Below are 23,940 nucleotides of genomic sequence, written 5' to 3' on the forward strand. Positions count from 1 at the left end.
ATTGCATTATTGTGTTCAGACAGCTTGTTCAGATGTCATAAAGACTTGACGGGATATATAAACCTCCTACATCTGAAGAGTTTTGCAATGGTTTGAAAACTAATGCAAACATATCTCGAAAGCAACATATTTTCCAGCACACAAACTAAATCAGCGAATGGCAGTGTGCAAATCTTAATGATACCTATCAAACCAATTTAATAAACAAATACTATCACCAGGGCTCAACAAAGATGGTTTCTGTAAAGTTGCTTTGCAATGATTTGTATTGTAAAAAGCGCTATACAAATGAACTTGAATTGAATTGAATGTGATTTCTGCAATGCAGAAAACGCAGACGGGATCGCAGAATCCAAAAATAAAAACAAAATTCACAGTTTAATGCGGAATGTCACGGAATTTGTCAAATTTTGAATGAATTAATCAAAAGGCAAATCGCGATTTGGACTAATATATGCAAATGTTAAGTTGCAAAAGTCTATTTAAATATGAATCCTGCATGTTCCGCATGTCCGTGTAAATGAATGGTATAGATGCGCAGTTTCATTTACTACACACACACTGAAGTGCTCATGATGCTCGCGGTGATGTCAGCATCAGCCGTCTCACTAAATGAGGATGTAAACACATGAACAACATCTCCAGAACTGCTCTGAGAGTCACTTCATAAGCATTTGACCATTTCATTAGTAAAACTAGCATCATATCACATACAAAGAACTATAAAGGTATTCAAGGCAACCCATCAAAATAACAGTCCCGTTTGATTTGTAGACTTGTCACGGTACCAAATTTTCAGTATTTGGTACCAGTGCGAGTAAAAATCCACAGTAGGGCTGGCCACCGCGGTTGTCTACTGCAATCGGCAATAGTGCATGTTACATCATGCACTCAATGCACACTTGTTTTGTATACAAGTGTAATAACAGTAATAGTTGCATAAAATAAAAAATAAAAAACCTTGTTGGGAAACCAAATAATACCTAGCTGATCTTGAGCCATTTCCATTCATGTCACCTGTCTGCATTTGTACAAGTGTCTTCAAGTTCCTGTGATCGCAAACGCTTGGCTGGTCAGGTTTGGTGAGGCTTTCTCCAAACTGACCAAATACAAACAAGACAGCAATAAATGAAAGATGTTAACAAGAAATGTGGCAACAATTCCTTTTTCAAAGGGAGCGCGTGCAGACGAGGAGTTAATGCGCTGCTAATAAAACTTATAGGAGCATTAAATGGTTAAAAGAAACATCATTCTAATTCTCATTATATTAGCATTAACTGTGCTTATGCTAACAATTAATTACTCTAATAACAGCGTTCATTTCAATCTGACATTCAAATTAAAATATTTAATAATATTTATAACAGAAGTGGTGTTTTCCACAGCCCTCCAGTCTATTTGTGGCGGTGTATATATGCAAATTGATTCTCTGCCAGCAGGAGGCGCTTGTAGAACAGGAAAAATATAGGTTTCTCCGGTAACAGTTGAAATCAAATAAGCGCTGAGCCTGTACTCGCAAACACTGCTCATGCATTACAGGCAAGATGAAATCAAAATGACATCCATAATTTTCTGACGACAGACAGTTTCCTTCAGAAATACAGAAATATAAAAACACCCGCACCAGGTTTCGACTTTGACACATCCAGTGCTCATTTTTACACAAAGAAGTTCTAGCTTTTTGGGAAATCTATTTATGGCGGTCAGTTTTGATATTGTGGCAGGTGCCACAAATAAATCAATGTATGGAAAACACAATGAAACTTACCTGCTTGAACTCTTTCATTTCAGAGAGTGGGCCATCTACTTACAACCATAGCAGGGGAGATAGCACTGTCTAGGCAAGGGCTCAAGAGACCGCTACTTAAAACCCTAGGCAGGGGAGCAATCACTAAGCTATTACATAGCTATCCTTAGATAGCAAGGCTCAAGGCATAGGGATCACTCCAGGAGAGATCCCTCAGACAGCTGTATTCAAGTAAGCCTGTCCTGCTATAAACATGGCTGTAATATAACCACCCTAAGATGGCTATACTAAGGAGGCCCCCAATCCGTGTTAGTCCTACAGTAGGCTGTCCTCAAATAGCAGTTCCCTCAAATGAGGCTGAAGACAGGACAAAGACTTCAGCACTTGCTTGAGAGAGCTTGTGCCAAAGGAGAACCCAAGCCAGGACGGAACATGGCTGCCCTCAGACCACCATATACCAATTTAAAATAAGATTTAGCTGGAGCCTAACTATCCACAGAAAGCTACAGTCTACAGGGAAGCAGTGTACTCAGCCCAAACTCACTAAGCGGGATTCAGAAGGACCGCTCACTTAAAAATACCCAGAAGCCTGGGGAGGCAGCTCACTCCTAAACCCGTTTGCAATGTAATTGTAATTACTCTAGGTGCTGAAACACCCTGGGAGAGAAAGCTCGCAAGCATCTCCTCATAGAGTATTAAAATATATTCATACCCAGCCAGGCTCTCCACACACAATAACATGCATGTTAGAGAGGCACGGCCAAGCTGAAAATAGCTCCACCCACGATCTCACAGGATCAGGACTGAAACGACTCCATGCTCACACTTCATCATCATAAGAACTCAGTAGTATCTGCAACATCTGACAGCTCGTTTAGAGAGGGCATGTGGATCCCGCAGATCAAAGCAATCACCGCGAACTGCGGAGCCAGGACATTGTGGATCGCGTAGGTCTGAATGTGCATGCCCTTCGCAGAGACAAACACGAAAGCAGAACATGCCCTCGAGTGTTAGAAACCAAACACAGAGGCACACATTCCCTCAGGCGCTGCTTGACTCAAGCACCATACACGGGATCATATAATCCAAAAGAGCATTTTATACCCACGAATCCCGTGATTTCTGGGTTTCCGGTGTGCCTCGGCAGCAGCGGGACTTGAACCACATGACGCGAATGCTTGTCACTCATCACTCGAGAAGAAGAACAAAGGTGAACGAAGCTTCTCAACCTTCAAGCACATGACTTACCTGCAACACTGTTTTAATTCAACATGGAGCGAAATTAAATCTGAGTGCATTGTGTGAGGGACTCTATTCCAACACATGCACAGATTACAAGTGAGATTAGATGTTCCAGCTGTATGCAAGCCATTCCTTTTTACAAGTTATACAACAATATTAAGCACCAGTCTCAATCTATCTCATTTTAATTCTACATGTTGCATTTATTATTGATCAACTTCACCAATTACAAGCAAACAACAATGTAATCACATGTCTAATGACTATAATTCTCTTGCGCTTTCAGTAGTACAATTGCATAATCAAACCGCTTTTAGGAGAAGCTAAACTAAGAATGAACCCACGCCTTGGAAAGTGCTTTCCAAACCAGATAAAAGTGCAGTATCAGATGGCCGTGGCTAATTAATCAGCAAACAAAGAGGTACCTGTAAAACTGCAGCTGCCGTTTGGGGCTCCCGTATCTCGCACTGAGGGCAGCATGAAGGAGAGAAAGAAAGAGAGAGATAGACAGAGAGGACAGCAGTGTTATAGGTGAAAGGGGAAAGAACAGTGAGAGGGCATTAAACAAAACACTTGCACGTGCAGACAGAATTACGCCAAGGACAGTATCAGCTTTAGCAGTGAATGGGAGTGCAGAGAAATAGATTTGACACTGAAGAAATGAATAAAGAATGAAACGACTGAGAAACGAATAAAGAGACAATAATATGAAACCGCAATATGGCCAGCAGGATCTTTACTTTCCTCACTTGAAATAAAATTACTGTGTCTCAGCAAGCTGCTATTTCTAATTTTCACGTAGTTAAATTTAAGGTACTAAAACAATCTATAAAAATCATTAATTATTTTATTAATTATTTAACACAGCACTTGACTATAATACTATAAACTATAATGAAAAACTATAATAATTTTAAAAGAACCACAAATAATTATTATAATTTTTTTTTTACATAAAGTAAAATGAAAACAGAAATGATAAAAACTAAAACGAATTCAGCATTTTAATAAAAACTGTAAGAGTATCACAACAATGCTAAAAAAAAATAAAATAAAATAGAAACATTGAAGGCCAAACAAAACATTTTAATTGTTTTGTTTAATTGTAACTCAACTTTAATTAACTTTAGGACAATTTGGACTCACTGTGCAACACAATTAATAAACATGTTTGATACTTTTAAACAATGTGTGGGAAAAAAAAAGAAAGCAGCTCTAAAGTTCAGTTAACTCTTGAAGTGACACTGGAGCTGGAAACAGACTTGCAGCGCCACCTGCTGTTCAGTACCAGAAGTGCTGTCAAAACCCGAAAGGACGATGAAGACACCATAGGAGTCACAGAAGATCAGAGCAAATTCATCAGGAACTTTCCAGCAATGGTGAAATGAAGTCAGGCTCTGATTAAGTGGGCTGCTGGGTATTATGCAAAGCACTTGACCACTTTCACCCTTTCCAGTGGGAAGCCCTGCAGAACTGCTGCCTAAACCACTCCGTATGCTAAATGATCATTATTAATCGCATAGAGCCTGCAGCAGGAATAAAGCAGCTTTAGAGCAGTGCAAACGCATCCTTCTTTCTTATCACTTGAATTCAACAACAACTAATGTGGCTGACTACATAAACAAGCTAACTTTTTTGTAAGCATGTAATATTATTTCTTAAACCTGTTATTTAGGATCAATAGGTGCTTTTCGATGAATCACGTTCATCTTTGCTGCAGTGGGGCTCTCTAGGACTCTCATTCTCTGCTCTCCAAACATTTGAGACAGATCACACATTTCTGTATGTGTGAGTCTTTTATCTGTGTGCCACTTCTCAGAATGTCCTACAGTCACAGTTTGGGGAAGTTTGATTGTTTTAATCTTATAATGAAAAAAACCTGTTTATTTAAACATTTAAATATGTTTGTTTAAATACTACCTAACCCAGGGATACTTAAATATAAACAGCTCGGAGGAGACTTAAAAAATGCATTTTTAATTGTATAATTTATTTTTTTACTTTATTATTTATTTTTTTACATTCAAGAATCTTTTCATTTAAGAATCTATTTCTAATATATATATATATATATATATATATATATATATATATATATATATATAGCATTATTTTCATTTAAGTTTTACATCACAGGAATAAATTACATTTTACAATATATCAAAATAGAGAACAGCTATTATAAAAATTGTAATAATATTTTACAGTATTATTATTTTACTGTATTTTTTTTTCAGAAAAAAAAATGCATGAAGTGACCATGTGTAAACAGGCCCTAAGAGACTTCTCTTAAAAAACCTGAAGATCCGAAACATCTGAACAGTAGATTAATTTCACAAAACAGTTTTGCACATTTTTCTGATCCTGAGTTTCTGGTCTCTGCAAACAACAGCCCAGTCTGAGATTCACAGTCCCTCTGTGTTAGGTGTGCAGCTGGTTAGGTGTGAATGTGTGTGAGACTGCATACAGACCTGTAGACCATGCCTGGGGAGCCTGTCTGTCTGAGGGAGAGGCGGGCGGGAGAGTCTGTGGTCGATTCTGGATACATGGGGAACGAGAGAGTGGGCTGGTGGCCAGGCTGCAGAGGGGTCTCTCTCTCTCTCCTGTCAACCTACACGTCTGTCTCTCACCTAACAAGACCTCTGAAAAACACACAAGCACAGATGTGAGCTCAGCAAATGCTAGGAGCAGCACTGCAGTGCGCAAATGCACCACTAGAGGGTGACAACAGGACATGATGACGATCATCATAATGAAGATGGGTAGAACTTGGGCAACACATTCACAGCAGTGTAACAAATGGCATTTGTATAAAAACATAATTGTCACAAAACATTATTGTTTAGTTTTGTGTGAATCTGTGTTTTTAAAAACATACAAGTGCTGCTTATTCTGTCCTGCTCTTGCTAGGGCGCTTCTTAAGGTACTGTGTCCCTAATGCATCACACAAGAGGTATGTGAATAATACAGTGACCGAGAGAGAGGGAAAAAAAGGAAGACAGACAGAACTGAAATGTGCTGGTATTTTTACCTTCTGAATACCACCTATTCAGACATACTATTTCATAGAGGCATGTTCAGTGCTCACCCAACTGGATCAAATGCACCAAAAAGTCACCAAATACACGTGTAAACTGTTAAAAACTCAGCACAAGCATAACCTCAGTTATCAGTTACCATAACCATAACCTCAGTTATCAGTTTTCTGACAAACTTCAGATATCTTTGCAGTCACAGGAATGTAAATGGGCACACACTCTGCCGTTATCTGCCTTCTTTCTCACACAAATTACACACAGCACATGACTAATCAATTTGTAAAACAACTCTAAAAATAGAATGCTTTCATTTGTTTCTTTATGAAGTTGGACAGATTATGAAAATCACATTACTTTTTATGTATCATTTTTTTTTATTTTTTATTTATAGCTAATCTGTTATTACTCATGCATAAAAATGGCATGGTACATGCATAATACTGTGCTAACAGCAACAGTTTAACATAAAAAGTTACCAAAAGTAAGTTGTCCAAGCCTTCAAAAGTGTACATTGAATAATTCTTGTCTTTTATGACTAGTCTCAGTGTTCTGGAATATTCCAGAAAGCACTAGAATATTACAGAATGTTACAGAAGCTTCTAGAATGTTCCCAAATTATCTTAAGAATATATGCAAAATTACTACAAAAACATTTAAGCACTCTAAAGTAGAGTTTTTCTGACCTAAATATTTACCAAAATATTGATGCTATGTGAAAATAAATCGTACAAAAATAATAATAAGCACCAAAGAATTACAGAAAAACCTTGAAAAAAATAAAGTGAAACATTTTTTTTAGTTTTGTGTTTTGTTACATTGTTATTTTTAAAAGTACTTGTAATTATACATGCAATTAGATGAAATGCACAAATCAAGCAGGCCTCTTGGCTGAATTAAATCTATGCAAAGTTGATTTAAACATTGCTGTAAAGTAAAGCAGGCTACTTTTTTTTCTTTTTTTTTTTTACATTTGGATGTATTATATGTGGAAGTTTTTTTTTTTTTTTTTTTTTTTGATGATGATGATTGCACTGTCCAAGTACATCATTTAAACTCTGAGCCAAAGAGCTCCCAGCCCATGCAGCGCAGCAAATAAAACCCCCATAAACAGAACCGAATCAACATTAATGATATCAGAAATACATTAACTTTCTTAATTTAAATACTATTAAGGAATTTCAGAGGCCAAATCCTGACTGTGAACAAGTGGAGGAGCTGGGGATGGAGGAGAATAATTAGCTCATGAGCAGCACAATGAAAGCAGCTAAAGGAGGAGAACTGAACAGGAATGCTATAATAGGTGATGCATTCCTATAGGTAGATATAAATCAGCTGAGGAGAGCTTGACTAATGTGACCTACACGAATGTGAAATGAACAGCTCTGTTCCAAACCCTGCTTACATACAGCTGTCCTTTAAGGTGCACAAAAAGGTATGTTTTTCAGCACAGCATTGTTATAGAGATGTAATGAATTTGGACAAATTACAAATTGCAGCCTACTTCATTGAAATATTAGTAAACAGCAAATATTTTTTAGCCTCGTCACATGCAATCTTTGTAATTCTTTCATAAGTTTCCACTGACCATTTTAGTGCATCAAGCAGCTTCCTCCGCACAGGGCCAGGCAGGTAGGAGGGTGAAATGCACAGAGTTTCCAAACTGGAGGAGGAGGTTTATTGGCCCTCATGAGGTTCACACACACACACGCACACACACACACACACACACACACACACCAGCATTCTTCATGACCACCTTTCATTTCAGCACTCGTTACTCTTCCATGAAGGACACGGTAAAGAACACATCATTGTGTGCTTCTGCACTGCTTTATCAAGGTGACTTTCCCTCCCATCAGTCTCCACATACCAGGAGTCTGACACTGGGAATAAGGTCTTTCCATTTCCCAAAGATTCATTTTACGCTGCATGCCCAGCTCTTTCCATCATGCTAAGTGGGAAAGGCTGGATGGATGTGTCTCATGAGAGAAGGACACTGTATGGTCACACATCAGTGGATTAACTGCAACGTGGAGTCATCAGGAGAAGCACAAGGTGACCATGAATGTTAGTCCTCATTAGCCCGGGCTGCCAAAGTGCTCATATTGCAAATAATGTTGTTCAGGTGGACTATAAATAGACCACCTTCAATACATTGATACTAGGCTTTTTTGGTTACACAAAACAGCATAAACTGCTGATACAGTGCAATGAAGATACACTAATGGTGACCGGTCTACACTCAAATCAGGGTTATCATTGAAAATGAAAAAATGACAAATACTCACTCTCACTCTCTCTCTCTCTCTCTCTCTCTCTCTCTCTCTCTCTCTCTCTCTCTCTCTCTCTCTCTCTCTCTCTCTCTCTCTCTCTCTCTCTCTCTCTCTCTCTCTCTCTCTCTCTCTCTCTCTCTATATATATATATATATATATATATATATATTAAAGGGAAAGCCCTTTTTTGTGTAAATGTAATCCATTCTGGAGCAATAGACTCATCAGTGCTCAATCAGGTCTTTAATCTAGAATATTTGTGATATTTGCCTTAAATTGATTTCTAGGACACTTTAACATTATAAATTACCAATACATTCAGTTACAATAATTACAATAATTAGACTCTGTATGGTTGTTACCATTCAAATAAAATCGGTATCAACAAAATCCATCTTTCCACTGCAGAGGAAACACTGAAGCTGCATCGAAAGTGTCATTTAGATGTATTTACCGTCAGAACAGAAAAAGAAAATCTATTATGCTCGGTTTCTTGTCATTTATTTTTAACAGACCGTATTAAATTATAATTATTTTCATGTAGATGTAAAAATGCTAAATATTATAACATTATGTTATTTATATATATATATATATATATATATATATATATATATATATATATATATATATATATATATATATATATATATATATACACACTCTGCAGTACATATATACATACAAGGAATACATTCTTGAAATATGATATTTAGAAATTTAATATTTAGTTTACAGATAAACAAGGGAAAAAATAGTGTGACGTAATGTAGCCTATATATGCTGAGTTTCAGTTCATTTTTGTATCACGTTTAATTTTATCACAGAAAGGAAACACAAATGGCAGGAAAACATCCTAGAGTGTTTTGCACACCTCTGTGTCACCATTGGAATGCGACTGAAGTATAAAGCCTATCATTTACATAATAAATAATAGTTTAGCATTCAGACACATTACATTGCAAATATGGAAATATTATGGAATATCTGGATTTGTGCTGAATGAGAGAGGTAGGATACACGAGCACAAGCTGTTAATGTAAACTCATTAGATATTTAATCTTGAGTGTTCATTCATTGACTAGATACAAATATTTTATATTTAAGAACTTTATTGTGCTACAGTGACTAAAACAAAATCACAAGGCTGCAACTATTAAATCAACGCTCTGGACTAGCAAAACTCACTTCTTATTTCACATACAGAACAAGCACACTTATATAAAACCTAAATACAGGCATTTATCTCCCCCTAAAAGCATCCAAAACTGCCAAAAACCTTTAAATCCCCAGTGAAAATGCAGCACACAATAAAATAAAATAATAAAATAATAAAAATGCTGCTTCTTGGGACCCCATGGAATTTTTAAGTCTTTACCGTATTTTCTGGACTACAAGTCGCACATTTTTTCATAGTTTGGCTGGTCCTGCGACTCATAGTCAGGTGCAACTTATTTATCAAAATTAATTTGACTTGAACCGAGAGAAATGAACCAAGAGAAATGAACCAATAGAAAACATTACCATGTCTAGCCGCCAGAGGGCGCTCTATGCTGCTCAGTGCTCCTGTAGTCTACACTGAACACATAGAGCGCCCTCTGGCGGCTGGAGACAGTAATGTTTTCTCTTGGTTCTAAATAAATGCGACTTATAGTCCAGTGCGACTTATGTATGTTTTTTTTTTTTCTCATCATGACGTATTTTTGGACTGATGCGACTTATACTCAGGTGCGACTTATAGTCTATTTATAGTTCTATTGTTCTCATTTGTAAGTCGCTTTGGATAAAAGCGTCTGCTAAATGATTAAATGTAAATGTAAATAGTCCGAAAAATACGGTAGATCCACAAGGGCACATCTATCATACTTAAGCACATGAACAAAAAAAAATTGGGATAGTTTTGTGTCATTTACTCACCCTCATATTGTATCAGTTCATTTCTTCAGTTAAACATGAAAGAAGATATTCATCTTCCAGTACGCACTTACTTCCATAATATTTTTTTTCCAACCATGCTAGTCAATGGCTACCAGCAACTGTTTGGCTACCCACATTGTTCAAAATATTTTCTTGTGTTTTGAACACTGATCTATATATATATAACTGGATCGCTCATCGCGTTCTAAACTGCCAACAGGCAGTGAAGCCACCGGAAGTGTTCGATCCGCCATCTTACTAATCCCTACCAGCAGAGAGCACCGTTGAGTTACATTCAAACCGCTGTCCTAAAATAACTCGATTTGAAGCTGATAAGTCAAACGGGACTCGTTTTTATGTTATGTGTAATGAAGTAATGTTTACTTCAGATGTTATCTGCAGTGTTTACGGTCTTTTGGGACAGGATAAGCGATATATTTAAATCGTGTAGGTGGGTGTGTCTGCTGCGCACTGACGACACAGGTAACTGATCAAACACAAAAATGGCTTATTTCTTTATGAACAAAGTTATTCAGGAATTATTAAACGAACGTATTAGTATCAGAAATGGATTTTTATATATTACAATTAATTATACAATTATGTTGTTAATATTCCTCTATAATGAAATAAAAATAATAATTTACTATCTGGGAAATAAAGCTTTGTATTTATTGCTTAAATCCGTACTGTATATAGTCAGTTATTTCTCTGAATGAATTCAGATTTCAGAACGAACACTTTGTAGTTTGTTATATGTGTTGAGGTCGTGTCCGTCTGATGTTTATCATGTTCATGATGCTCACTACTGTAATGAACGTAGCTTTTTAATAAGTAGGGGAAATTCCCGACATTTAAAAAATAACCGTTTACATGCCTAGGGTGTTCGCATTGTAATAATGTACAGTGATACTTGATATTTATAAACACTGACTTCTTAGGTGATGTTTTCTCATTAAAATCATACAAATTCCTATTAATTCAATGGAACGTTTTCGCACACTAGGGATTACCAATATGGCGGCGTGGTTGCTTCACTTTAATGACGTCATGAGCAATCCTGTTCTATATTATAGATCAGTGGTTTTAAACAAAAGAAATTAACTTAATTTTTTTAAACAACTTGGGTGAGTAAATGATGACCAAATTTCTATTTTTGATTAACTTTAAGGTCCGATGCAAATGGATATTTATCTTACAAAAACTCATGGATTTATTCACCCCCTGGAGCCGTGTGAGGGTGGTTTTATAACAGATGCGCACACTTTATTTCACATCTTCTTAATTGTTGACAACAAACACCTGCTTACCCCAATTAAAAGGCTTGGAAAAGCAAGGAAAATTATTAATATAAATTTGATTGAATTATTCTGAAAGAGGAAAGTCACATACACCTAGGATGCTTTGAGGGCGAGTAGAAGATGGATGAATTTTCATTCTCAGGTGAACTAACCCTTTAAATAAGCACATCACAAACTCTGCTTATGGTTTAAGAATTCAAAAGGCATATAACTGCATTCCAGGAATCTGAGTGTAAAGCATTGCTGAGAATATCTTTTGTTCTTTGTAACAATATGGTTTTGAAGTCTTGATCTAACCTCATATGCTAGAATGAGAATAAATACTAGTTTCTTTTGGCAACTCATTTTCGCTAAAGGGATACAATGAGGCAGCTGCTGGTATCGTGAAAGCTGGAAAACTGCAGTGCTGTGGAAAGAGAGCAGACTCAGGCTTTGAAAGTTGAAGCATGGCTTGTGTTCAGATTTACTGCTCTATTGACCAGACCCAAGCAAAGTGCACTTAGTATATTACAGCAACTGTGCACTTTACACAGAGGGAACACAAAATGACTCTTTGCTTCCATATCCAACTGCGTGAAAGAGGAGAGAGAAACGAGATAAATGTGGGGAAGTTATTAGCATAAGGAAAGCAGTAAGCTCTTGAGAGGTACAATGAGAACATGCTAGATTCTGAGCATGAAGGACCCTTTGACTATGGATGAGGTACAAGGTATTTTTTTTTTTGAACAAGTGAGATGGACATGAACGCATTTTTGATCAGATTTAGATGTATGGAGATTCATAACTCAGTAGTGCTGAAGTAGTGGTTTTTGCATGAAAACAGAACCACATGACTGGAAAGGAAAGGTCAGCTGACTCAGCATGCATGCAAGAGCCTGATGACTGTTTTCCATGTTGAGACACACAAAGGAACTCCTGCCTTGATGGAGAAGTGGTCCCAGCTGTGTGGATGACACAATCACCGAAGGGACTCGTTCCGTTTTCATGGGAAAAGGAATTGTTAGAGCAAAACAGTGTGAAGGTTGTCGCTATAGAAGTGCCAAACAAACTGTGTACTACTGTCACCTACATGATAACATCCCTGCAGGGCTCTGGGAAATGTCCAACAATGTAATGCAGTTGTGACTCAGACACTACTGGGAAAAAATTAAAAGTTTATAAAAATAATAAAACCAGACAACAAAATCAATCTATAAGAAACAAAATAAGGCTCCAAATAAATGTTTTAGGTGCCACAGAATAAACACTTTTTATTTATGTACTTTATTTTAACATTTTATACGGTCGTGTCTGTCTCATCGTTTTTTGTCTTTATCAGCATTTTAATCCATCTTGTAGATGTCCTGCGAATGAAGGACCACTTAAAGTGGGAACTAAACATCTTTTCCAACATCATAATTTAAAAATAATTATAACACAGAATCTGTCTAAATCATGATTGAAACTAGTGCTGGGCGGTTTGATCAAAAAAGTTTGAAAGGAGAAAGCGGCACGCCTAGTGTTTTCCACGTGTTTTTAGGCGCGATATGTGAATGGCCCCTTATTCATTCAATAATAATTTTTTGAGAGACAGAGTGGGATTATGCCATCTACAGGGTCAGGTCAATAGTTAGGCAAATTAAAACTAAAGAAAAACGTTTGTTAACTTAAGCTTTGAAAAGACAAACAACGAACAAAGAATATAATTTACAGGGTCAGGTCAATAGTTAGGTAAACTAAAACTAAAGAAAAAAGTTTGTTAACTTAGGCTTTGAAAAGACAGACAGGAACAAAAAATATAATTTACAAGAGCTGCGTCACACGATGCATATCAAGAGTAGAGGTCGACCGATATATCGGTCGGCCAATATATCGGGCCGATATTTGTCATTTTTTATATATATATCGGCATCGGCCGATATCCGTATTTTGTAGCGCCGATTTAAAGTCAGGCACGTTGGCGGGCAGCCCCGTGTTATTGGCGCTGTGTAAAGTGCTGCTGCTGCCACTGCATGTGAAGCACCCCAAGCCAAAACTTTTGGAAGATTCAACAACAGACCTGGGAGATAAAGGTAGTCAGAGAATTTCACTCTGTAAATGGAGTGGAGAAGTTGTCAGCTCTAACAAACACTGCAGCGTGATTGAGTGCTCCGTTACTCCGCCCCTCTCACAGACAGCACCGTGCTCTGAGAGACAGCTGTCCTGGAGCTGCCCAGAACGGTGAACAGCATTTGTTCAGAAGCATGGTTTGATGCAGACAATAACCAGTTTTCCATCCAACTCATTTGTATTTAGGGATGTCAACATTTGATAATTTCCATGATCGATCGTCGTTTAAATTAACGATCAAGTGATAACCTTAATTCTGCAAAATGCGTCTGCAGCGGTATTATTATTATTATGTGCAAAAGCCACTTGGAAAAAAAGCTTTCTCACACGAATTAAAGGGGTTTTAGTCTGAATAAAATGCTAGTAGCAGGACTGTAAAATGAATAAATGTGATTATGATCATTTGATAAAATGAAGAGAGCGCGCCATACGTTTAAGATTATTTTACTTTGTTGACCGTTTCCCGTCAAGGAGACCGCTAAATGCGCCTATTTAAATGGTTTCGTGGTGCTCGTTTTTCATGTATTTTAAAACACAGTGTTTTCAAATGACACTATAGTAGTGGTGCAGCGGATCATCATTGATCCATGATCCGTTCGGATCAATATCTTCGGTTCGGCACAAACGTCACCAGCGGATTGAATTATGAAAAAAAAAAAAAAGTTCTGCATGTTCAGTCCACACTCAGTGGTAATGCGGAGTGGAGGAGCTTGAACGCCCCGCACTTTTTGGCTTCCCTGCAAGATATAATGATGAAGGAAAGAGGTCAGAGTGAAAAGATTGTGCCAGATCTTTATGAACAGGAGAAGAAAAAAGTTGTGGATGAACTATCCCGAGCATCCTCTGTTGCGCTCAGGGGATTGAGAGCTATGTGACGATAACTGCTTACTTCATTACAGCAGACTGGGAGATGAGAAGTCGGGGTATTATGTTATAAAGAAGATATTATGCCATGTGCACTAAGTTGATGTCATATATTTTTATATAATAATTTAATGTTAATAAAAAAAAGACAAAACATATGTTTATTTGTCTTGGCCCTTTTTGTTTTTGCTGATCCGAAAAAGGATCCGATCCATACGAGGACGTGCGAGCGCGGGTTTGACTAGATGTATTTGGAGGTTATTGCTCACGTCTCGTTCTGCACATATCCAAATGTTTCCATATTCGCAGTGTATCTGAATGTTAAACTATAATATATATATATTTAATGTAAACTAGACGGAACAAATCATCCTCTTCACATGAGCAAAAACGTCCTTTGCATAACAGCAGAGTGGACCAGTATACGATGTATTTAAATTGACCAGTGTAACCTTTTAAATGTTTGGTTGACTGTACTTTATTTTAATAATGAACAGACTGCGATTTAAGTTAGAAAATTAAAATGCACTTTAGATGTTCTGTGTCATTTATACCAAACACAAATGTTGCTAGTGTGTTTGCAGCACTACTGTTATTTATTTTTTATATATATATTTTTTAATATTTTTCAGTTTAATTGATATTTATTTCTAAAATTGTATTTATTTAAATGTATATTTAAGTTTACATTTATGTTCCAACAAACTTAAAAAATTCTACTTGATAAATGTAAATGCTCTAAAACTTTTATGTAAATGATTGACCTATATATATATATATATATATATAGTGGGGATCGAAAGTTTGGGCACCCCTTGCAGAATCTGTGAAAATATGATTAATTTTCAAAAAATAGGAGAGATCATACTAAATGCATGTTATTTTTTTATTTAGTACTGTCCTGAGTAAGATATTGTACATAAAATATTTTAACATTTATTCCACAAGACAAAAAAAATGCTGAAATTATTAAAATAACCCCACTCAAAAGTTTGGGAACCCTTGGTTCTTAATACTGTGTTCTGTTACCTGATGATCCTCGACTGTCTTTCTGTTTTGTGATGGTTGTGCATGAGTCCCTTGTTTGTTCTGAACAGTTAAACTGAGCAGCGTTCTTCAGAAAAATATTTAAGGTACTGCAGATTCTTCCGTTTTCCAGCATCTTTGCATATTTGAACCCTTTCCAGCAGGGACTTTATGATTTTGAGATGCACGTTATCACACTGAGGACATTTGAGGGACTCGAACACAACTATTTAAAAAGATTCAAACATTCACTGATGCTCCAGAAGGAAACAAGATGCATTAAGAGCTGGGGGGTGAAAACTTTTGGAATTTGAAGATCAAGGTAAATTGGTAAATATATATATATTACCTGTTTTATATATTTAATACTTGGTCAGTTTATTGATTTGTTTGGTTAACTTTGGACACATTTTTTATTTTAATACCGTGCAGTGCACTAAATTAAGATTCGAGAGATGGTTCAAGTCAGTGCTCAATAAATGATGATAAGTTTATAAAGGTTGTGCATTGACTTATTATTAGTGTGACATTTTAGCATGCAAATCAAGGGGAAAACTCCAAGATATCGGCCCTAAAAATCGGCAGCACATATCGGCCATCGGCTGACCCTGACCTCTAAACATCGGCATCGGCTATAGAAAAACCCATATCGGTCGATCTCTAATCAAGAGCATCCCTTATTGCATGTTCACTATTCCCAATTCAGAAGAGAACACACAGCCTGTGTCTGAATTAGGGCTGAACGATATGGACAAAATTTCATATCTCGATTTTCATGCCAGATATCTCGTTATCGATACGATATGACTACGTGTTCTTTTGCTAAGCACGACCTGCACAGCACGTCACTCTGGTTTACATCGTCTTTTCTGAATCCAAAATACTTCCAAACTATGGAAGATGATTTATGTTTTGGCACTAGGGCTGCACGATGTGTCGTTTAAACATCGATATCGCAATGTATGAATCCACGATAGTCACATCGCAGGATGTGCGATGTAGGCTGTCGTAGTTGATCTGTTATTCATTAACTGTGCGGGCCAGCTACTCCCCGGTCCTTGACGAATGTGATTCGCGGATTAATTGCACAGCTTAACCATCATTGAGTGAAAGTTTATCATTGACAGGACTGAAAAACACATGTAAGTTTAACAGGGCAGAGAAAAAGAGAGTGCGAGAGAGACAGAGAGAGAGAGCGCGAGAGAGACAAAGAGAGAGCGCGTGCGCGAGAGGGAAACAGAGAGAGAGCGCGCGCGAGAGGGACAGAGAGAGAGAGCGCGCGCGAGAGAGACAGAGAGAGAGAACGAGCCGTCTTCAAACAACACGACTTGCAAACAACACGTCTTACTCTCTCCATCGCGCATATTAATCAACTGACACGAGACAGGCGCGCTTAGAGCTAGTGCTGTCACTTTTGTGAAAAAATCATTTTCGATTTTTAAGACATAAGTGTTCATTGAATTGATTGTAAAATCGATTTTCCATGTAAAAAAAAAAAGTTTCCTTTTTCAACGTCAAATAACGGACGAACGTAAAGAGAGCGCACAAGTCAGCAATATTTCTTATTTATTGGCATGAAGTTTCGTGAAGAATAACAAACAGCAACAGCATTCTAGAAAAAATATATATGCAGAGGGGACGGCTGCCATAACAAAAGAAAAACATCACTGCAGGCTTCAACCTGGCTGCATTTATGATTTAGGCAATTCAAAAATCTCCAAGATTATTTTTAATAATGATTTAATCCATTTAAAAAAACTGTTCAAAAAATGAAACTTTAAATGGACTTGAGAACAGGCCATGTGTGTTTTTTTATTGAACGTAACCGACACTAGGCAGGCATATTGTAATGTGCAAAAAGGTGCAAAATAAGGCCATTACAAATTTATTGGACAGGAAAACAAGTCGATCAACATTTTCGGGGTCCAGAGCAGAGCGTTTTTTATTCACTATATGTCCAGCTGTCGAGAAGACGCGCTCCGACCGCACTGATGTCCCAGGGACACTCAGGTACAGCTGCGCAAGGTGGGGGTATTACTGCCAATTTCCAATGGTCCTTTTCATAACTCATAACTCATAACTCGTCTACTGCGCCACGAGACCTCCAGACCTTACATATTATATTCCCAGTTCACCAGCCACTTACTTTTAAGTATTTCGGGAGAAGTGGATGAATTCACGTGTTGTAAACATAGAGGTTGTAAATCCAACAGATCCGATTCTCTGAACTGCGTCTGCGGCACAAACTAACACGGCGGCGCCCATCGCGCATTCAGCTCAACTAACGCGATCATTATAAAGGTGTTTAAACAACAATATACTTCCACTTGCATGTATTTGACAATCGGAATATCAGATATTTCATCCCATAGCGAACACATTTGTGAATATTCTGAATAAAAAAGGAAAAATTACATAAAAGCAGATCATCATTCATTCAGCGCTGTTGCTGCTTCGGTGTGTCACGTGACAAGCAATGACGCGTCACCATGGAAACGCTGCCCCCCCCTCTCACAAAATAGTTCCCACGTCCCTAGTGTGTGCGCGCTGGCTTTAGCGGTGCAGTCAAGGGCACTCGTAAAACTGATGTTTGTTGTGACTCCCAGAGTTGTATTGCAGGGCGAGCGGGGAAATCTATATAGTCTATATCGTTGCTTTTTTCGATATTAATATCTTGAAAGTTCATATCTAGATATAGATACGATAACGATATCTCGTTCAGCCCTAGTCTGAATGCTTCTCATACTCGCCCCTCTCTTCCCTACGCAGCGTGAATCAGACTCTTTTCACACTCGTCGCACTCACGCAGTCAGTTTCCTAACATTCGGTTATATTCTCGCGCAGCCCTGCACCGCAAATCTCCATGAGCGCATCTGGCAGTGTGAATGAGGCTCGATGCAGGTTCGCGTCTGGCTCTCGTTTAAAACGAGTCTAAATTTAGTCTAAATTTAGTCTAACTGCTTGCTAATTTTACTTGGATGAAATGAAACATTCAGCACATTTTCTACTTGTTCTTAAAAAATTTTTTTTTATTATAATTGTATAAGATATAATATAATGTATTGGATAGAACAAAAGTAATTCCTAATTTTGTAATGGTTTCATGGAAACTGTAAGAAAAGGGTAATGATAATCATACAGTGTAATCATACTGTGCTGCACATTATTGACAATATTAAGCTGAATCTTGACTTTGCAAATGTAAAAATCGCAAATCAAATTTAAAAAAAAAAAAAAAAAAAAAAAAAAAAAAAAAAAAAATCGCAATTAGATATTTTGCCCATATCGCACATCCCTACTCTGTATAATACATATTAAAGTAGTATTTATAGGCAGTTGTACAAAGAAACTCTGCATCGATGCTGTTTCACAAGCACCACCTGCTGTCAGAGAGTGAATTTTCATTTGTTTGTTTCATGCAGGTGTTTTATATCGTATAATTTAATTAAGCTAAAGTCAGACCATTCTGTTTTTACTTTAAACTTTACAATTATACATTCTAATCTACATCAAAATCCGTTTGTTTGGATCATTATTAAAATCCAGTGGTTCTGTAACTGTTTCATCATTAAATTCTGATTCATATAAAAGGCCCAGTTAGAGAAAAACAAAAAAGCATGCAGATATGGTTTTTTGGTCAAACCATCTAGCAATAGTCATGAACTACATTTGCCCCAAAAGAAGTACTGTCTGCAAAAAGCAATTAGTCATTTCACTAAGTCAGTTCTTTTCGAAAAGAACTAATTTTCTTTACTTTTCTCTATTTTCTTTACTTTACTTGTTCTTTACTCCCACACATGCCATACAAAAGAGAAAAAAGATAATACAGTCAAATGCTGGGATCTGAATATGAGATCATCTTTACTGAAACACAGGAGCCCTTGATTATAGGGCTAGCATAGGTCTGCAGCACTGCAGCACAAACAACTACCTGGGGAGGACAACGCTCAAAAACATTTATGCAAGTAGCCTATGATGTAAATACTCCACAAAAAATACAATCACCTTTCTTTTGAACAATACAGTCTTGGAATGTGACAACAGACTATTATTGTAGCCTCTAAGAGAATTCCTCAATCACATTCTTTATAATATTTAAGATTTCAACTCATAACAACCTAAACTACTGAGTACTGTTTACATGAAGCAAATTACACTCAGGAATTATCAGAAGTTCACGGCATGCTCAAACATGAGTCCGAAGTTTTATGGATTATGAACCCATATTTTGGCCAGAAACAACGTTTTCAAGTTCAAAATGCCTCAATGATCAACTTGTTTATTACAAACACACAGCTTTGGTTTTACAAGGTATTGATTGATAGACTGGAGTCGTGTGGATTAATGTGATGTTTTTAATCAGTGTTTTCTCAGTCAGATGGCAAATATTAACTCCAAACTATTACTTTAATTGTGAGTTGGATTTTTATATCCTTGAACATAAAACATTGTTAATGCACTCTTCAACTGAAGATGTGTCCCATAGTGCCCTTGAATCACTTCAATGAATGGACTGTGTGACACAAATGTCTAATCTATGTTGATTCCATCCTGCAGTAGACACAGTGACGGCTGGCCTCCAAACAGATGTCCAGATACTGGTCCCTAAAGGCGATGCTGTATAAAGCTCTCCCAATCCATAAATAGCCCTTTTTATGGTCTCAGTCGATCTAATCTGACTCTGCTGCAGACAGAGGTGACCTCGAAATTGGCTCTGACTTCCATCTTGGGACAGAGTGATCGGAGCAAGTTCATGTCTTCATACATCAACTAGTGACCTGGTCAATAAGCAGGTTGGTAACTAAAAACCAGTTCCATTAAAAAAAATTACAAACCTTGCAAATAAATTAATTTTATAAGATGATTATTTTAATGTATTGGTCAAAAGACTCAAAAATCTATTTCAAACTTATTAACCATCAGCTTGAATTAGTCTTATTGCTCACTCACTGACTGAAGTGGTTCTTGACTTAGTCAATTAAATACTACGATTACTTTTACGTTCAGGTAAAAACAACATGCCCAGATTTGAATTCGGGAGAAATGTGATGTCACGATTTTCATTTTCAAATATGAATTGTTTAAATTTTCTAACACATCTTTGCCATATCGAAGAATGGTTTTCTATTTGAAAATAATTGTAAAATAATTTTTAAATAAATGTTTACAATTTCAGCATCATTAATCCAGTCTTCAGTGTCACATGATCCTTTAGAAATCATTCTAATATGCTGATAACCAATAATGTTTCTATAATTATTAAAGAACCAAATATGTTCAAAATGTCTAAATTGCATATATATATATATATTTTTTTTTACAATTGCCATTAGCGTTAATAATTGAATGAATGAAGTAAGTAAGCAAAAAAATAGATAAAGAAAAAGTTAATCTACTCCTGAATAATTTTTTTACACTGAAAATGCTCTTGGATTACATTCGCCTCTCGCATTTTAAAATACCAATGGTACAGACTGCAGATCCGTACAACTAAATGATTTACAGTGTGTCTTATTCAGTACTGCAGAACTGCGGCAGTGAGGTTGGGGAAGCCCTCTCTGGCTCTCACCCTCAGTTTCATTTCCATCTCACCAAAAACACAGACTCTCACTCTGCCAGCTTCACTCCCCTGCATTTGGCACAGTCCACTTCAGATCTATGCTCAGCTGGCTTTGCAGAGAGCCACAGCGTTAACATGCACTGCTGCAAAGGTGAGGTATTCAGATGAATCTAGGCTACACCATGATGCCTACTTCACAAAGTTGACTGCCTTCCTTTGTGGGTTAACTAGGAGATGGTTGAATCAGCTCTGCATGATGTATTGTGTCAAGCTGATTGTCCACTTGAGTGTGCAGCGTTCTGAAAGGTCATGATCTTCAATGTACTTTGCAGAGCTACATGAAGGGTGAAGGAAATGCAGATACGCGGGGATCGCTGCTACAAAGGAAAGGCAGGGATTGGGTTCCGCATAGGTGGTCATTTGAGTGGGCGGGGATGGATTAAAAATAACTCTGTGCACAGTCTCACACTCAGTAATGAAAAGAATAGCCCAGGGATCAATATCTCTCTGTCTGGAGACAGACGGCAGCGGCAGCAGTCAGGGGATGATGACACAGCTTGAGCCTATTCAAAATCATCTCAAACAATCTAGACTTCATGCTCCTTGTCAAAATAATCTCGATTTACAATGAAATTGACTTTGTGGTGTCTTTGAAGAACGCATCAGCACTTACACAGCATATGCACATATCCGACCCTAGACCACTAAACCAGCCATAAGGGTCAAATCTCATTAATTGAGATTTATACATCATCTGAAAGCGGAATACTGGAGCCCAACCGATGTGGGATTTTTGGGGCAACTACCGCTACTGATATTAGGGAGGGTATATGATAGTACAGCACCAGTCAAAAGTTTGGACACTTTCCCATTTGCAAAGTCCCGCATAAAAGTAATCTATATAGACTTTTTTCAGTACATAAAAGAAATTGACATGAAATGGTTCTTGCACATCTCATAAGCTCCACAACATCCCAGCAGAAGCCCCCGTGATCACCAGATCGGTTGGCGTCGGACCACAAATTTAACAACCCGTAACTCCCGAACTAGGTTATCGACACGGGATGGTCTCATTAGAAAGAGGGCCTCTTGACGTACACATATACATGTACATGAAAGAATCCCCTGAATTTGGTGTGGATTCACAATGCTGTTACAGAGAGATGGCCATTCAAAGTTTCAATGGTTTTCCATAGAGATAAGCTTTAAAGCGTTTCATTCAGGTTGCCAGTAGCAAACAATGGAGCATGCACTGCTAGACAAACTAAGTAATTACACAATTTTAAAGCTGCGGTAGGGAACTTTTGACGCTCTAGCGGTTAATAAACAGAACTGCTTGCGTCTTGCGGAAGAACATCGTAGCCGGAACTACTTCTTTCTGTTTATGTCTATGAAGAATCACAACGGTACTGGGTTTCTCCGCCGCGGTACCCCCGAAGCAATCTAAAATAGTCAGAATATAAACACTTATTATAGGTGCACCCTAGTGATTCAGGACAAGCCAAAAACACGGTTTGGAAAATGGATTCATGGTGTACTCGCTTATTATATACATTTTTCTACATTTTGAACACAAACAAAGTTACGGACCGCAGCTCTGATTGGTTGTTTCTTACCAGGAGCGATGTATTTCTGCAAATGGCAATAGGACCACTGGGAGGAGCCAGAGGAGCTTGATTTTTTTCACATATTATCTTTCATATTCTACTGTCAGGACATAATGACAGGTTTAACAAATATGTAAAAAATATTTTTTTTACAAAAGTTCCCTACAGCACCTTTAACCCTTTCGAGTCGATTAACGCATATATGCGTTTTGAGTCATTTTCACCTGATAACCCCGAAAAGAACTTAAATTACACTCTCAGTTTTAATCGTACAGATAAGAGCAATACATCAATCGAATCTGTAAAGGGTCTAGTTTTTTTTGGATACAGACATAATAACAACAAACCTTTGTGCACTTATAAAATAAAGATAACAAACAAGGTGAGCTGTCTACAGTCTTTGTCTCCGCTGATCGTCATGTACAAACATTTCATTAAAATGAACTGTAACTCCGTGAATACTCAACGAAGAGACATGAGAGAGATATCTATAGAAAGCCTGGAATGTCTACTTTTTAAACAAGTGCTGCCGAAAACAAATATTCTGAGATAAAGTAATCCATATGAAAACAACGCAATGTCTGTTTTTCATATCTCCGCTCATTATATCTAATGTGACCACGCCCCCGCGCTGAACGCGCTATTCAGATTCAAACTGAAGCGCGCGGCTTGAATACGCCCACACAGAAGAAAAAGCAGCGAGACTGTTCTTCAAGTTTTTTATTTTATTTTACTGTTTGCTTCGCGATGAGAGGACTAAGACATAATTCACCCCAAAAAGATGTGATGTGGTTGAGGATTTGAGAAATGGATTTCCTCAGAAAAAAGAATGAAGCACTTTATTCAGCAGAGATCATAAACATGAGTAAGTCTCTTTTTATTTATTTGTACTAGTTTTCACATAACGTGTAAACATTTTACTAGTTAGACTTTTTCCAAATACTTTTTCCAAACTATAATTCCTGACTAAATGTATAATCAAGTGAAACATTATGAAGTTTCAATAACAATATACAATACTATACCATTCAAAAGCTTGATGTAAATAATATAAAAGTGACAAATAGAGATAACTCTAACAAATGTAAAAACAATGCAGTTCTTTCGATTTATTCCCCCTAAAAAAACCTGAAAAATATTATCAGCTCTTTTCAACATTAATAATAATAATAATAATAATAATAATGATGATAATAAATGGGGTTTATTTGGTAGAAAATAAGATTGTTAAAATGATTTCTGAAGGATTGTGTGACTAGAGAAAGGATGCCAAAAA

At 37.1% G+C, this 23,940-nt stretch overlaps 1 protein-coding gene across 3 annotated transcripts in view; it reads right to left on the reverse strand.

Annotated features, from left to right (window-relative positions):
• The window catches only part of kcnab2a (potassium voltage-gated channel subfamily A regulatory beta subunit 2a), a 130,422-nt gene that overhangs the window by 72,642 nt on the left and 33,840 nt on the right, over nt 1–23,940 (reverse strand). For 2 of the 3 annotated variants that reach the window (XM_052569772.1, XM_052569773.1), the window contains exons 2-3: nt 5,461–5,631; nt 3,415–3,456 (exon numbers count right to left, since the gene is read on the reverse strand). In XM_052569772.1, the coding sequence (XP_052425732.1) occupies nt 3,415–3,456; nt 5,461–5,537 (119 nt within the window). In that variant the 5' untranslated portion in view covers nt 5,538–5,631. The remainder of the gene's footprint in view (nt 1–3,414; nt 3,457–5,460; nt 5,632–23,940) is intronic. The other variant, XM_052569774.1, reaches the window with a different exon arrangement.

The sequence above is a fragment of the Carassius gibelio genome, chromosome B11 (assembly GCF_023724105.1).
Source record: "Carassius gibelio isolate Cgi1373 ecotype wild population from Czech Republic chromosome B11, carGib1.2-hapl.c, whole genome shotgun sequence".
NCBI lineage: Eukaryota > Metazoa > Chordata > Actinopteri > Cypriniformes > Cyprinidae > Carassius > Carassius gibelio.